Consider the following 17,309-nt stretch of genomic DNA (forward strand, 5'->3'; position numbering starts at 1 on the left):
GCCTTTCCCGGCTAACAACGGGTTGACCAACGTCTATTCAGTAGACATTTCGAAATCAAATCAGGTTCTCCTATTTGAACAGTTCATATAGTGATAAATTACTACAACCTCACCTTACTCTCTTATGGCTCTGATACTAAAATGACCCAGGGATATAGAAAAGTAGAAGTGAAAAGGGACAAATGTTTGAAAATAGAAGAGTAGAAGTGAAAAGAGACAAATGTTTGAAAATGAAGATAATTTTACTGATATATGAAAATTGAAATACAAATATTGAAATGAACTTTGAATTACAAGATTGAAAGATAAATATTGAAATATAAAGATAGTGATTTATCTCCCGCTAAATCACCTCCCTTGAGAGCTATACTGAATAAGTTCAACTAAGAGATGCACTCAATAAATTTTGAGGAGATCTTGAACATTTAATCTGTTTTTATGCTTGAAATTAGGAGCTTCAGTCTTGAAAAAGAATTTTGAATAATTGCACCTTTTGAAACTTTTGCACCATCCATATGTAAAAGTTATTCCATCACAAGAAAAAGTCTTCAAAGATAATTTTCTTGTCTCCCATTTTGAAGAATAGCATCAACTTTAGTCATAACTTTTGACTAACTATCCTTGATTGAACATTGCCTTTTGAATTTGTTTTGATTTTTTCGTAGACTAAATCTCAAGCAAATTATTAAGATTGAATAATTCTTCATCAGCATAATTAAGACTGGGCCCTTGAAAAGGTTCTTTATTTCTTTGATAAATATCATCAAAACAATCTTGAGACATTGATATTTCATCATCAAATATTTTCTTGATCAAAGGAACTTGAGTTTGAGTCCATTTTTCTTCATCATTAAAAATGACGCAATCTTCATCATGAAACATTAATTGTAATCTTGAATTATCAATATTTGTTCCAAGCTTTTTCTTTGTAGCAAAATTGCATTTTGATCTAATTTTTGTAAGAATTTCTTTTACATTATTTTTTGAGTATGATATCTTGGTCGTCAAGACAGTAAGCTTTTGAAGAGATATTTGAATATGGCATTGGAAGATTATTTGACAAAGTACTCCAGACAGTAACAATTTGTTTGGCTAGAAAATACTCTTCAGTAAAAAGAGTATTATTGAATTTGACTTCTTCGGAAATCTATTCAAGAAGAATGGTTGAGAATTCAATTTTAAGGGTTTTAACTTTGAATTCAAAAAGATGATTAATAACTCTTTTGAGAGAGCTATTAAAAAGGGAAGTATCTGTTTTTTAGTCAATATAAATTGAGAAAGTAAATCATCATTCAATCATTTGACGAATTTCTTCATTAACGATGTTAATGATTGAAGTATCTTTGAGGGTAAAATGAAGTTTGTGATAACTTTCACAAGTTGCAAATCAATTGAAATAAAAGTTATCAAAAATTCTAAAAATAATTTGTTTGAATTTTTTAGCACAAGTAAGGTCTCTGTTAATAATATTTTGATAAATGTCATCAAGATTGAGACTTCCCTCATAAGATTTCTTCTATTCCTTTTCAATAGGAATATATTTTGAGAAGAATGTTCTTTTGAAATATTTTGAAGAATAATTCTTTCCTTTTTCTTAGAATTTTTTTGAAAATTTTTGATAATTTTATTACTACTGTCAAAAATTTCAGTAGTATTTTTTAGACATCTTATAATATCCTTATTACTTCTTTGATAGTAAGTAGTAAGAATATCATGAAGATTATCTTTTTGAAATTTGAAAAGTCTTGTATGAGGTTTAAACTCATAGAATTTAGATTCAGTTCCTGAATATGAATCTGAATGAGAACATTTACCTTTGGTCAAAGAATTTGATTCTTTGATTGAAAACAATTTATATCTTGAAATATTTTTGTCTTCCAAAGACTTTGAAGAAGATCCAGAAAAGAGACAATCTTTTGTATTCATATCTCTCAACGAAAAATTTGCAGGAGAAAAATTCTTGCAAGATAGTTTGAAGTTTTTCAAATAAATAGTACCATAAAAGCAAAATATATTGTCTTTTTGGAAATTTGGAAAAGTTGAAAAATACTTGACTCGACTCTTTTGGGATCTGCTTTAACACCTCGCCAAAGCTTAAATCAAAGGCATCTGTTTCGACAATTATTGAAGCAGTAGGGTCAAGATTCGATAAGCATGGAAAATTTTGGACAGCTTTTTTTATTTTTTTGGACAGCTAATGTGCACTCGTGAGACCATGGTTCCAGACTTTTTTGTAGTCTTTTGAAAAGAGGAGCACAAATCAACCTTATCTCTTTGATGAAGTCGCTGACATAATTGATGCAACCAAGGAATTTTTGAAGATAAGATTTGTCTAAAATTTCATCAGGAAATTTTTCAATAAAATCTAGATTTCTCTAAATTGGAATAATTGAACTATTTTGAATATTATGACCTAAAAATCTTATATTTGTTTGACATAAAATAATATTTTTAGTAGAAACTATTAAACCATTTTTCTTGATAAAATGCATAAATGTATTGATATACTTGAAATGTTGTTCTATATTTTCAAAAAATATAAGAACATCATCAATGTAAACAATGATAAAATTTAAAAAATGATTGAAAATATCATTCATGATTTTTTGAAATTCAGAAAGAGCATTATTGAGAGGCTTGTAATTGATAACAAGACGTGAAGCCCCACATTCAATTTCAGTCAAATTATTGATATAGAATGCTGAGCAACTCCAATGAGATTTGCTCGGACAAGTTAAACCCTTGTCAAGTAAATCATTGATTTCCTAGGTACAAAAGTCTAACAATTCTTTGTTCATTTGAATATGATGAGATTTTGTGGGAATATTTGATTCATGAAAATCAGAATTGTATGAAAAAGATACCACATGTTTCTTACGATCCCAAAAAGTATTTGGAATAGTAGAACAAATCACTTTTTCTATTTGTTTTTGAATATTTGAATTTTTTCTTGAATTGAAGGATTTTGCAATTGTTCTTCAATTCTTTGAAATTTAATTTATTCTTTAAGAAATCGAATATGATTTTTCTTGAAATTAATATTATTGACAATTTTGAAATTGATGCTTCTTTTAAAGAATTAATATCTTTATAAGAAGGAGGATTTGTAAATTTGAAACAAATTTCTTGATTAAATATTTTTGTAGTTAAATATTTTGAAGTAGCTTGAAAAAGATAAATTTGAATAATAAAAGGAGTACCAAGAATACTTCTTGATCTAAATCTTTAACAAGATAAAAAATATTTTTGAAACAAATATTTGAATTACAAACATGAGTTTTTGAAAGTTTGTATTGAATGTTGAGTTTCTTACCACTAGCACCATAAAGACGCTCAATAATTTTTTCAAAATATTATGTAAGTATCAATCTTTCACGGATACAATTTTGATCAGCTCCAGAATCTATAAGGACTCTAGACGTGAATTTGAATTCTTTGTTAACTACAATACTCATATTGCAGTATCATTTTTGAAGTTGAACACGATTAATAACATTAATCATTTCTTTTTCAGATTGAATATTTGAAGGAATGAGAGGATTTGATTCTTCACCAGAAGAACTGGAAGAAAATGAATAAGAAGGAGTCTTTGACTTTAACTTCTTATCTTGAGTTTTGAGAAGAGAAACTTCATTTCTAACATCTTTCATTTGACGTTCAAGAATAAAAATTTGAGACTTCATGGAATTGAATTCTGATTTTAAATCTGAACTAGAAAATTTTGAAGTTTCGAAACGATATAAAACTTTTTGCATATTGAAAGGTTCAACTTTTAAATTTGAAGGAAGAAGGGAATTAAACTTATTTTTGAGCTGTGGATCTTCAATTTGAGCAACAATCTCTTTAATAAGTTCTTCTTGTTTAGTAAGAACATTTATAATTTTACAACCACAAAGTTCTTTTCCTTGACTGGAAGAAGATTGAGAATTTGTACTAGATTCAGCATCTGAATCTTCTTGATGTTGATAAACATGTTCCAACTCTGAGTTTGACTCATTATCAAAACTAAAATTTGAATCAATAAGATTGAGAAGTTGAAGTTTAATATCTTCATCAATTTGAAGATTATTAATCTTGCCTTTGAGATGACACTTATTAGAATAAAAATTAATTTGATTAAAATTAATGAAATGTTTAGTTGAAAAGTTGTAAGTCCCATAAAATATGTAATTAAAATTAGTTGTTGAATTTTAATTAAACTAAAATTAATTTCTACCAAACAGGGCTAAGAGCAACAACTATATACAATCTAAACAACCTCTCTACTATATGATCTTCGGGAAGTGAAAAATCAATCTCAGAGAGGGAATGCCCAGTTTGTCCATCCTTTTATGTCCTTTGCCCAAACCTTGAAGCTCTTCTGCCATTAAGAACTTGTAACCTTCGTCTTTGTACCATATGTTGGCTTGCAAATCTGCCACCTTGTGACCCTCTGGAGATATGTGTGAAAAACGAATATTCATTTCTTGTGCTAGATGAACGATGATTTCAATAAGATATTGCACCTCCAAATGACATTTTCCTTCGTTGATCAATGTTACAGACAGTCTTTGAATATAATGTATTTTATGGCCCATCTGGAAACTCGACTTTCAGCCTGTACATAAAGCTCTTAACTGAGCAACTAATGTCCCCGTTTGGCCTCCATTCTTTTCAAATTTTAATGGTTGGTATAGTGTATTTTTGAAAAATGTGTGATTGAAAAAGAATGAAAAGTTTTATTATTTTTGTGTAATACTACTTTATGAAAGATTATGTGATTGAAAATAAGAGAGGAAAAAATAATGAGAAAAGACTGAGGGCCAAACGGAGGCAATAAAGAAGACTTTATACAGAAGTTATAAAATCCCCACAGTACCTCCCATTTACTATCCCTAACCACTCTTCCTTCAGCTGCTTTTTTAAATCCAAATTTATAGCTCCATACTGGTTGCTAAAATTTTGTAAGTGTATGGTATCGTAGCCAAGTAATAAAGAATAAGTAAGATATTGTTATTACAAGAACTCAGTATTTAATCTAGTTTTCAATTAAATCTAACTTTAATCGAATCGGAAGATTAGAAAATATTTATATTAACAATCTAAAATCTATACTAAATTAACTAATCTAACTAATTATTTGGAAGAGTTGATGAAACTCAAGTAGTTGATAAATATTAGGATTTCAAATTCCCATACATTCATCCATTTTAAAATTAATTCAAGATTTAGATAACAAATATTTGGATATGAAAATCAATATTCCTTATTAATTTAATAATCTTTCTCAAGTATAACTTGTTGGAAAATTTTACCGATATTGTGCATATTATATTCATGTCATTAATTTCCGTGAAATCGAAACGTAATTTCGATTTACCAAAATGAATTTGAGAAGCAAAACAATAATAGTTACCAAATTCGAATGTACGAATATGGATTAATCTCTTTTCAATTCTTGAACGAAAGCAAGCCATTTTTAGGATCGAACATTGCAATATAAACATGTAAATAAAGTTAATCTTTTTCTAAAATCAAAGTTTAATCAAAGAAATCAGAAGAAGCAAGAGAATGCAAGCGATGGATTTTCGACCGAGGCAAGTGTTGAACACTTTGTTCTTAAGATGAATTTGCCCCGTATCGGTGCTAACAATTTTCTCGGCAATCATCTCCCAAGATATAACAACCACATCTAGTCATAAGAGCACTCCAAATGGCTTAGATCAATGAACTCGAATGGAATTCTCTCTCTACCATAATCATGACTTTGATGCAAGTGGTTAATGCAAATTAAATTGTAGACATGTAATGGAATGATATGGAATTATCTATTGACTTGAATTTCTAAATGATTAAATCCAAACATATGGGGTTAATATATAGTGGTTGGAAAGGTATGTCAAAAGACACAACCATACCAAGAGACACTTCTCATAAAGAGACATAATTATTCGAAATTAATCGTACCCATATTCATGATCCTTTATGCGAAAAGACACATCTTTTCATCCATATATTTCTAGAATATTTCACAATATTCTATACGATTTTCCAATAATTTCAAGTATTTAAGCGGTTTACTTTTGGCTTAATTTCTCATTCATCAAATAAGGAATTCCACTTAAATAATATTTAAAATTAGTCACAACCAATTTTCGATACAAAATTCCAACATAACTAAATCTATCATTGCATTTGACCCTCTTATATCTCTATGAAGAATGTGAACATGTAAGGATGCATTAATATTACAAAATATTAATAATATGATGAAGAGCATAGTGATACATCTTTATTTCCTATCAAACTTTACAATGATGATTACTACGTATCAAATTTCTATTCCTTTTCTCGAACGCAAATAGAAATCACTAGACAATTAGACTAGTGATCAATTAATTGAAAAGTATTAAGTTCCTAAGAATCATTCAAAATTCAACACATGTTTTTATGTCAAAATTCATAAGCAGATATCAAAATTTCAAAAGTAGGGTTCAACGTTATCTTAATATCTATACAATTAACCAAGCATCAAATTGATTACAAAAATACAAAATAATTGATACATCATCCAAAATGAACAATTGAAAAGAAGATGGAAAGTAATCTTAAAGTCTTGAATATCTACCATGACTTCTCGATGAATCTCCTTTGACTCTTCTTCTTTTTCAATTCAAGAAATTGTTATATGAAAATAAGTGTAGTTGTGTTTTGTATCAAGATTTTATAAAGATTTGAATATATAGGTTTTTTCCCCCCCTTATCAAAAGCTTTCTCTTTGACTCTCCTCTTTGAACGATATATGAATGTCTCCCTAAGAACCTCATTTGGCCTAAATAATATGTGTAATTTGAATCCCCACAAGCCTTTCCTATAATTGTAGACAAAGGCGTGTATCTATGATTTATAGGTCCCAAAATTAGGTCAAAAATCGTGCTCTTATTGCGTTCCAAAATAAAGGTTGAATCAAAAATAGGAAAGAAAATATTTTTTGTTTCGTATATTTATGTTGTCTCATGGTTATAAACCTTGTTGTCATGCGGATATAAATCCAAATATTCTATTGATTAAAATTAATTTCTTGCTATCGTATGGTTGGAAAAATATGAAGTTGTTAAGCAAAAAGAATCAAAGCTGGCTTGTTACAATGAAAGAGATACTTCTTTGCACAAGAATCAAACTTGGATATTGGTCAATAAACCTGAAGGTAAAAATATTAAATGGATCTTTAAAGTTAAAAAAGAAAAAAAAATAGTGAAAAGATATTAGATTAAGGTTAAGACCATGTTTGATAGAGATTTTAATCCAATTAACATCAATTTTTTTTATCGTTATTTTACTATTACAGCCGTCATTTTTGAATTCTTCTCTCATAGGTAAGACCCAATTTATTCCTAACGGACAAAAAATTAATTAACAAAATCTCTACCAAACAAGCACTAAGTTGGTGGATTGTAATGAAATATTCTCCCAGTAGTAAAGTATACTATAAATAGTCATTTCAACTTTAGCAACACAATTTGATTGGGATATAGACCAACTAGATTTTGAAACAATCTTAATAAATGGGAATTAGAATAAAAAATCTATCATGGTTTTGCTAAAAATAAGATTTTTAGTAAATTTGAATAAAAGTTAATAAAATTCTAATTAAAAAGTTAATAAAAATTAGGTATCTCATGAATTATATGATTAAAATTAATTGTTGATTTTGACTTAAATTTTTATTAACTTTTTAGCTAAATCAAATAGGACTGTATATCTCCCATAAAAGATTTGAAAATAAAGGAAAGTTTACTATGTGACTCAAAAAAAATTCCTTATGGCTTGGAGCAAGCCCGGAGACATTGATATAAGAGGTTGACTTTTAGATCATTGAACTTTACTTTAAGATAAGCAAATATAGACTATAGTTAATTGCCTTATCAAGAATAGAATGATGTTGGCGGTCCATGGATGAATTGATCATAAATATTTAACATAAGATATCAAATAATATTAGCCGTGAACTTTGGTTAATCTAACGATCTAAACTTAGTAAAACTTTTATTGGGTGTATTTGAATGTGAGTATAATGATTTTAAAAGATTTTAGTACATCTTTCGAAGGCTGATATTATTTGTCAAATTCATTGGTAAAAGGAACGGTTTTCATGAAGGAAATAGAATTACAAAGTTATAATTGTTGGGTTTTTTTGATACCTAATAATTCGGACGATGATTTAAAACAGTTGTCAGATTATTTATCGGAACCATGGACTTGGCTCGGCTCGGAGACAAACTACGCTTTTGGATGGCTCAGGTTTGGGTTGAATGATTATTTGGTTAGTTAGACCATTTAGTGATTAATATAGAGTTGAAAATTGACCAATTAGTTTAGGTTATATGGCAGCCCACTTAGAGATCTCTTGGCTCATATTTGGTGACCTAAACTAACCTATATATATGTATTTATCTCCCAACCATTTTGGTGTCTGTGTGTGTTATAGCAATGGAGAGGAGAGTTGAAAGAAGAGAGACAGCAGAAAGAGAGAGAAGCCATGTGAGGTTGTGAGTGAAAAATCAATCTCAGAGACGGAATGGCCAGTTTGTCCATCCTTTTATGTCCTTTGCCCAAACCTTGAAGCTCCTGCCATTAAGAACTTGTAACCTTCGTCTTTGTACCATATGTTGGCTTGCAAATCTGCCACCTTGTGACCCTCTGGAGATATGTGTGGAAAACGAATATTCATTTCTTGTGCTAGATGAACGATGATTTCAATAAGATATTGCAACCATTGTATTATCTTCTTCTTCCTCTTCATACCTTTGTGGATTGTTAACACCACCATCATTTTCCTTTGTGGGGTTTGAGAGAGTTTGGACAGTCCAAAGTGAAAGCGAAAGTCTCGGGTTGAGTCGAGGTAAATCGGTGTTCGTTTGATTATTTTCTGAGCCCGGAATCAAGATTTATCGAGGGATTTACGCTACAAATGGTATCAGAGCTTGTGTTGTTGATAAATCTGTGATTTTTGGGGCTGAAAAACGGGTTGGAAGTGACCAGAAATCGGACAAAAAAACTGGACAGTTTTCTGGGATTTTTTCAAATTTCTGCCGAATCTGTTTAGGCGTTTTCTGGTGAAACCAAAACGACTTAGGCGAAACGGACACCACTGGTGGACTGTGCACGCCGAGAAGAAGCCGGAATGGTGACAAGTTGCCGACGCGTGGATCGCCGTTGCCGGCGCGTGGGGAGGCTGACGAGGCGCGTGAGGGCGCGTCGACTGGAATCTGGCGATGGTGTCTTCACATAGAATATTTCTGGAGATGATACAGACCCTGCTGTGTTGTCGGATTTCAGTTTTGAGCAATACAATGAAAGTTGAATGATTTTGTCCTTGAACGTTCGGGTGTCGGGTGCTGTTTTCGTGTTACTGTAGACTTTAGGATGAATAGTGATATTTCTAAAGTGGTGAATTCGCATGTCTCGATATTTACGGACCTTCAGACGTGGTCCGCTCGGTATCGTACTCTTTGCGTTTTATTATTGCAGTTAAAATAAATGTGTAGGTTAATTATTATTTTTCGCGTTAGAAGTCATCATGTGATGTGACGTTAGGTTTGGGGTAATTATTGTTTGTTGCTACATGTTAGTTAATTGTCTTAAATTCTATGTGAATTTGTCACCATTTTTTTTTTACAACGATATAATTGCATGTGACTTAAGAAAAATTTACTTGACTATTTTGTGTGAATTATGTGTCAGTACTTTACTTGTGATCATTATTTGGTATTATTGGCATGTATAGGTCTAAGGTAAGTGCGAAAAATAAAATATATTTTAACTGTAGTAAAATTTAGACATAGTTGAAAGAGATTGTCCTAAGATGATAATAAAAGAAAAGATGAGAATAGACCCAAAATTGAAATTGATATCTATAATAACATCTTCACAAATTTAATAAATCAGTAAAGATCTAACTACTAAACTCTCATATAGAGGTGTAAAAATGGGCGAACCGGTTGCCGTCCAAGTAAGGAACTGGCACAACCAAATCCTGCTTTAGAACCAGGCTAAACTGGTTAATGAGCCGGCCCGTAAACATACATAGACCCGAGGACCTGCCCATGAACCGGTCAATATTAAAATAAAGTAAGTCAATATTAATTTTTAATCGCAAAAAATTACAAAATGAATATGAAATAACCTTATTTTAATTACAAAACATTATAACATTAAAAATAAACTATGAAAAGCATATTCTTAATGCTGTCAGTGCCTTATTTAAGGCTATTCTTAATTAAAAACCTTATAAAATTAAAAATAAACCGTGAAAAGCATATTCTTAATGCTGTCAGTGCCCACTTTATTTATTTATTATTTTATTTTTTTTAAGGCTATTTCAGCCTTATACATAGAGTTGGACATGGTTTGGGTTGGATAAAACTCAACCCAATTATTGTTTAAATAAAATCCAAATCAATCAAGCTTAGGTTTATTTGGATTGGATTGGGTTGGTCAGTTGGGCTTGGGTCTAATTCAAATTATTGTTAATACAATCTGAACAATTTTTAAAATTTGAAACAACTAGAACATCTCCGTTATTTTTAGCTTATGTAAGGAATTCTTTTTAAGAATTAATTTATAAATAAGTTTAAAACTATGGAGCATTTTCTTTTTATAATTTTTTTGGAATTCCTTCTCTTGGCTCTACTATAACGTAGAGGTGGCAATCGAACCAAGCGACCGTCGGCTCGTAAAAAGAAGGCTTGTAAGCAACTCGAGCTCGTATTTGGACAAGTCCAAGCACGAGCCGAGCGGGCCTCCTCGCGAGGCAAGCTGAACCCGCTCAGCTCGCCCACAGGCGCACGAGCCTAAAGTTTACGAGCCCATGGCTCATGGGCTCGTAGAAAAAGGGAACAAAAAAAAAGAGCTCGTGGGCTCGACTCGTGAGTAGATGGGCCCAACCTATTATGTCTATATAGGTTTTTCCATTTTACGAGTTAAATTTTTTAATTCATCAAATTGGATTGGATTAAATTGGATTTTAATACATAGCTCGAGACCCAACCTCAAATTTGATTCTCCAATGGATTGGTTTTTAATTTCAATTGGGTTGGGTTGAGTTCATCGGTTTGAGCTGTTTGGATTGACTTTTACCCAACCTTAACACAACTGTAAGGCTAAAATAGGCTTGAGTTTTATATATATATATTATTTAATTTTCTAAATATCAATGGGCTTGCTGATTAATTGCCAGGCCCAATTAGTACAATCGACCTGAGCTGATATTTACATCTATAGGCACGCGAACCGACCCACTTGACCTATGGGCCATTTTAATCGGGCTGGTCCCGAGTAGGCGATGTTGGACCCACCAGGTTTGACACTGCTACTCTCACATATGATGTGGACTGATGGACTCATTACGTCCTCTTAATCCAACAACTACGTTTTTGAGTCGAGTCCAACTGATAGCTATTATTATAAAGAATGACTCGAGTTCTCGAATGCCCAAATCTAAAACGTATCATGGCTGTCCAGGTTTTTGACAATTTATAGTTGTTACAAGTTTATGACGGAAACAAGGTATTTATAACATTTATGAAAATGATTCCAAGAACCAAGATCAATGTAAGTACATAAGAAAACGTATTCAAGACTAAACAGACAGACACAAAATAGATATTATGGGACAAACTATAAATTCAAGCTAAAATCATCATCGTACATATTTTGTTAAAATATCGAACCTCGGATTCAACAGGTTCAATTCCACCATTTTCCTAAACTGGAACATAAAACACAACATTAATTCGAGCAGGTTCCCGTGGGATCAGCGTTCTTAACTATCCAAGGATGTTCCATGATCTTCTGAAGGGAGAGCCTCTTTGTCGAGTCCTTTACAAGAAGCTATAGACAGATAAGGCCAAGGGCATTAGAAATGAACATAAACTTTCATCACCGTTTTCTCCTCTTAAGTTATAAAACGTCATAGACAACTCTACCTGGCTAATGAGATTTTTAGCATCAGAAGAAACGAGAGGGGAGTCAGGGAAGTTAAGGTCAACCTTCATAATCCTAAACAGTCAACATAGATCTTGTCAGCATCTGCCCACTATGATGAAGTCGGAAGATGAATATTAATTGCATATTTGGTACGCGGCATTAAAACGCTACTGTACAATTGAAACAGACAAGATTTTGACTTACTTTCTCTTAATCCTATCAAATACTGTACAATCTAGCATGCCTAATGTGCCACAAGTAAACTATAGAATTCTTACCTTCTAAATGTGTCCTTCTGGCTTTCTGCCTCGAATGGAGGGGCACCATACAAAAATTCATAGCAGAGAACGCCTAAAGTCCAATTATCAACTCCATAGTCATGAGCCTTATTCTCCACCATTTCTGGTGCTAAATAGTCCAAAGTTCCGCACATAGTGTGTCTCTTGTTTTTTGATTGCACAGACCATCCGAAGTCAGCAATTTTCAGCCGACCCTATAATTGATATGTAAGTAATATTCTTAACACATAAACCAGTATCTAGATTGCACATTTAGGTTTCAAATTATTTCAGAAAATTCCTATTAGTAAATATGGTGAAAACATAAGTACACCAACAAAAGCTTTTTCTTACTCAATTAGATGTAGATTATTAACAATATAACACGGAAGTTAACAAATTATGCTAGCTTAGAGTAAAGATCACTATTTATTTATTAAGAGTGCCTCACCGAAAATCAGGTAAACAATATACAGCTCTTATAGCTTTAAGAAGATCCAGTATATTTAGAATGGCAGTGAAAGGAACAAATAATTAGAGATAAGAGTCGCCAATGTTGAAAAAGCAAGTTTAAAATACCTTGTTTTTACTCGTGTATTTGTCAATTTTCATCAAAAGTTGGAACATACAAAGTAATTCCAGAGAGTGGCGTCACCTCATGGTCGAGTAACAAATTCTCTGGTTTGATATCCCTGTGAATCACATCCTTCTCATGGCAGTATGCCAAGGCCTGTGTGAGACTCGCTATGTACTGCATTTCCAAACAAAACAAAAATTAATACGTACATCTCAATAGCGAGAGATATCCAAAATTAAATTACTACAGAAAATATTGCAATTTATAGGATGAGAAATTAATTAAAGAGTTGAGAGAGAGACAAACACGTGGAGCTTCATGCAAAACAAACTAAATCCATGCGACAGAATATCACACACTATAAATTTTAATTAATCAAAATTATGTGCCACGGTTCCTACCCTGGTGTACATCAAAGAATGAAAAGATTATGCTCAAGTACAGACACAAACATTTCCAAAGATAAACTGAAATGAAAGTTAAATGGACTGCAATTCCTGTGACAATAGCCAAATTATTGAGAACAATTCCTTATGAATTACAAATTTTCTGATGCCATCACGTTGGAAGAACCACAAACCATTTCTTGCTATTGAGATATAATAGCTGAAAATAAAGCAAAATACAAAATGAAAAATTAAGAAAGAGACCACCAAAAAATTTAAGAAGTTACTTAGGTAATTGGGCTCGGCAAAGTCATTCCATTGACTTCAAACAACAAAAACTACTAATTTTTTATGAACATTGATGCTTGCTATTTGGAGATCTTAAAGGCTAAGAGTAACTTCACATAAAAAAAAATATAAAATCGCAAGGTAAACAATTATAATCTAAGGTGATCTTATCAATTATACAGTTCCGTAATAGGAATTCTTGGTGTTTTACAAAAATTAAATAATTATAGTCTAAACCTGACATTGTAACATTTGCAAAGAGATAAAGAAGCTGTTTGCTGACAATGCACTTTGCACATTCAGCAAAATAGATATTAATAACAAATATGATAAGGTGAAAAAATAATTAACAGATTCTAAAACAAAGGGTAATCAATAGATATTCGAAAAAACACACACAATCACACACTCAAATTGAAGAATTTGAAATACACTCATGTATCACACCGAAACCTACAGAGCTTGAAACATACATTTTATGTCAAATTTTCCCTCTAAATATAGAGCTCTCTATTGTACTTTAATGTGTTTTTCAAATGTCGATTTATCTTTATCATCTATTCATTCTAACGGAATACACTTGGATGTGCATCTAGTGAGTACTTTTTCAATGACAATGGGAGAATAAAAATATATGACATAAATGTAACTAATGAAGTAAGATAATTTATTTGGAAACTACAAAAGAATATGACTTCTACCGTCCTAAAGTTAAACTCCTTCATCGAGGTAAGTGCAATTCTTTGTTTTAATTTAGAAATGAATGCAGTTCATTGGCTTTCATGGAAAATAAAATGGACATTATACTACTGAATGCTTCATTTTCCGTCGCATAATCAGAAATTACTATATTTTATATGCTCATAATGTGCGTGTCGTTATTTAAAAGAATAAATTGTTTCTGCCACGTTCATGAACAGGCTATCTAGCACCTGCATTCATAGTTTAAAATCAAGCTGAAATCTAATTGTCTTCGATGCCTCTATTTACAACTCGATCGCAATTTCTAATTTATTATAGGAGTGTGACCAGATTGATATCGACCTATATATAAAGAATTGAGACAAGATATGATAAGGGTGAATTTTCATGGATGTTCAAATTGCTATTTGTTTTGGATCTGCTGTGTAAGCATCCATTGATGCATATGATAAATTTCTTGTTTCCCAAATAATTCGTATTCGTATTTCACTTAATTCCCTTTTGTACAGAGGAAATTCAATATTAAATCACAATTAATTTCACATTTCAATCTCAACAAGATATTCTTACACAAACGCACAGTTGTATATACACACATAAACATGCATGAAGAAGAATAAATAGAGATTACAGTGGCAGCTTGTCTTTCAGAGAGATGGCCAGATTTCCGTAGCTCTTTGTAGAGTTCACCTCCATGAGCATATTCCAAGATGAAGAAAATCCGTTCCTCATCATGGAACCATCCAAACAGTCTCAAGACATTTGGGTGACGGAGACTGGTCTGGATCTTCATTTCCCTTCTCAACTGGTGGTGCAATCTGTACTTCTCTATCTGCTCCTTAAAAATCACCTTCAGCGCCACTATATACTTGCTCTATCATAAACCAAAGCCCAAAAATCAAAAACAAATTACGTAAATTCCCAAAAGTTCAATTTCCTCAGCACTATTATATGACCTTCAGCGCCACTATATAATTACTCTTACAAGAATCCAGAAAAAAAAATAATAATAATCACTCAAATTCCCAGAAATACAATTTTCTCAGCATCAGCAGTGTGTAATCTAACAATTATCAAATAACAAAAGAAACGAATCACTCAAATTTCGATTAATTGGATCTCCACTGCATTATATTTATACCTTGATTTCACGGGCGAGGTAGACACGGCCGAACTTTCCTTTGCCTAGGGGTTTGCCAATTTCGAAATCGGCAAGGGACCATTGCTTTTGTGGGCTTTTCAGGGGTTGTTTGGGGGGCTTCTTGTGATGGGTTTGGGATTGAGAAGTCATTGAAGACGAGAAAATGAATAGAAGAATTACAGAGAAAACTGGAGAAATTAGGGAATTAGGGATTAATGAGATTGGGATGGGAATGGGAATGGGAATGGGGAGGGAAATTGGAACTTTCAAAATCGTGCCGGTTTGGAAGTTGTAGAAATTGCAATATTGATCCCTAATCTATAAGATTTATAGTAACTTGATCCCCAGCGGATAAGTTTTGTGTGGGAAATATTAATGAAGGGTGAAATTGCCAATAAAAATGGACATCAATGGCGGTGGTGATAGTAGTGGTGAAACGTAATACGTTACAAAAGTATAACATGTACGTTGCTGTGTTACAAAAAGAAAAACACGGTACGTTAATATAGTAACATTGTATTTTTGCAATCAAAAATATTGAGGATGCAAAATAATCTATTTTTTAAGTCAGAGGTGTAAGTGGTTAAATGTTGGGGATCTCCATCGCTATTTAACCTCAAGTTTAACCAAACACTTTCTAGAGTTCTTAAGAGGCAAGACGGAAGCAACACATGAACGAAGTGGAACGAGGATTAAAATATCGTCACTTACCATCCCATTTGATTATATTTTTTAATTGTAGTTTTCTATTTTTACTTTTTAAAATTAAAAGATTTATGATCAGCTTGAGAAATTCGAACGGGTTTCCTTACGGTTGATCTTGCCATGTCAAGATACTAAAGTCTACAGTTAAGAAATGTAATTTATATTGGATTTTGAAGTTAGAAATGTAACAAATGAAGATGTGGTGATTATTGTATTAAGAGGGGAAAAAATTAGATTATGAAATGTGAAAAGAAAGTGAAATCTACACTTGTTAAATACAAAATTAACTTGCAACATAAAATCACCCGATTAATGAAAATAAATAAGGTCACTCAATTATAATGACTAATACATAGTAATTGTTGTTATAGTACATTGCATAATCCTCGGGTTCTTGACTTCTTTCCAACCTTACAAATTTTAAATCAACAACGTTCGTTTTGTTCGCTGGCCACTTGAAGCTTATTTGACATAGATATTAGCAAAGAAAATTATTTTTCTAAAGAATGTGGAAATTCCTTGTCGGGTAAGTTCAGACCCGCACGAAACGCGTAACGATCTGGGCATTGTCTCGGAGAGAGGCTCGGTGAAATAGGTATGTTTATGAAGATGCGGACTACCTGCACATCGACAGAAAGACCCTATGAAGCTTCACTGTTCCTTGGGATTGGGTTTGGGCCTTTGGTTAATTAGTGAGAAAAGGTTATCGATCACGTAGAATGTGTAATCGAAAATGAATTTATGAAAATATAATTTTAAAAAAAAAAAAATTGACAAACAAACCTTTAGATGAGTTGTAGAAGCGATTCATTTCTTCAAACAACAATAATCCCTTGTTCTAAACTGTTGCTGTTGGAAACCAGCATGTGAGCTCTGCTGTGGCTCAAGAGCCAAGTTCTGTTGTAACTCAGGCTATGGCGAAATTGCCAAGCCATGCTTTGAGTCAAACTGTGATTTCAACAATTGGGCATATTGTTACTGTTTCGGTAAATCATGAAAAAAATTAGAGAAATTCAACTTGAATTTCAAGAGGTGGCAGTAGAAAAAGATATTTTAACTAACCAACTTAACTCTTGCAAGATTCTTGACTGAAACTACTCCAAAACTCAATGAGGGTGAGAGAGATATTCAAGCGATTAGTGCGATTGATGCTTGGAAATGTTCGAATTTTCTATGCCAAAACTACATCATGAACGGCTTAGCAGACTCGCTGTACAATGTGTATAGTACCATGAAAAAAGAGTAATTACTCAAATGGTCATTGA

General features: G+C 32.0%; 1 protein-coding gene across 2 annotated transcripts; it reads right to left on the minus strand.

Moving 5' to 3' along the window:
- Positions 1-10,047: 10,047 nt before the first annotated feature.
- LOC111410849 (serine/threonine-protein kinase Aurora-3) lies at positions 10,048-15,570 on the minus strand. 2 transcript variants are annotated; one of them, XR_002705777.1, is made up of 7 exons: positions 15,340-15,570; positions 14,830-15,072; positions 12,901-12,996; positions 12,246-12,460; positions 11,967-12,039; positions 11,712-11,871; positions 10,048-10,079 (listed from the first exon to the last, which is right to left on the minus strand). XR_002705777.1 is itself a non-coding variant. In XM_023041422.1 (6 exons), exons 1-6 carry the CDS (start codon positions 15,487-15,489, stop codon positions 11,770-11,772), a joined length of 879 nt encoding a protein of 292 aa, XP_022897190.1. In that variant the 5' UTR covers positions 15,490-15,570; the 3' UTR covers positions 11,542-11,769. The 2 variants fall into 2 exon arrangements, 1 of the variants encoding a protein (XP_022897190.1); XM_023041422.1 differs by lacking the exon at positions 10,048-10,079 and having other exon boundaries at positions 11,542-11,871.
- Positions 15,571-17,309: the final 1,739 nt, after the last annotated feature.

Source organism: Olea europaea, chromosome 15 (genome assembly GCF_002742605.1).
Source record: "Olea europaea var. sylvestris chromosome 15, O_europaea_v1, whole genome shotgun sequence".
Taxonomy (NCBI): Eukaryota; Viridiplantae; Streptophyta; class Magnoliopsida; order Lamiales; family Oleaceae; genus Olea; species Olea europaea.

Coding starts and splice junctions, on each gene's coding strand:
- LOC111410849 (XM_023041422.1), bottom strand. CDS start 15,489: ATGACTTCTCAATCCCAAACCCATCACAAGAAGCCCCCCAAACAACCC. Junction 12,997..14,829: donor CTGAAAGACAAGCTGCCACT/GTAATCTCTATT, acceptor TTGGAAATGCAG/TACATAGCGAGTCTCACACA. Junction 12,040..12,245: donor CAGAAGGACACATTTAGAAG/GTAAGAATTCTA, acceptor TTGACTGTTTAG/GATTATGAAGGTTGACCTTA.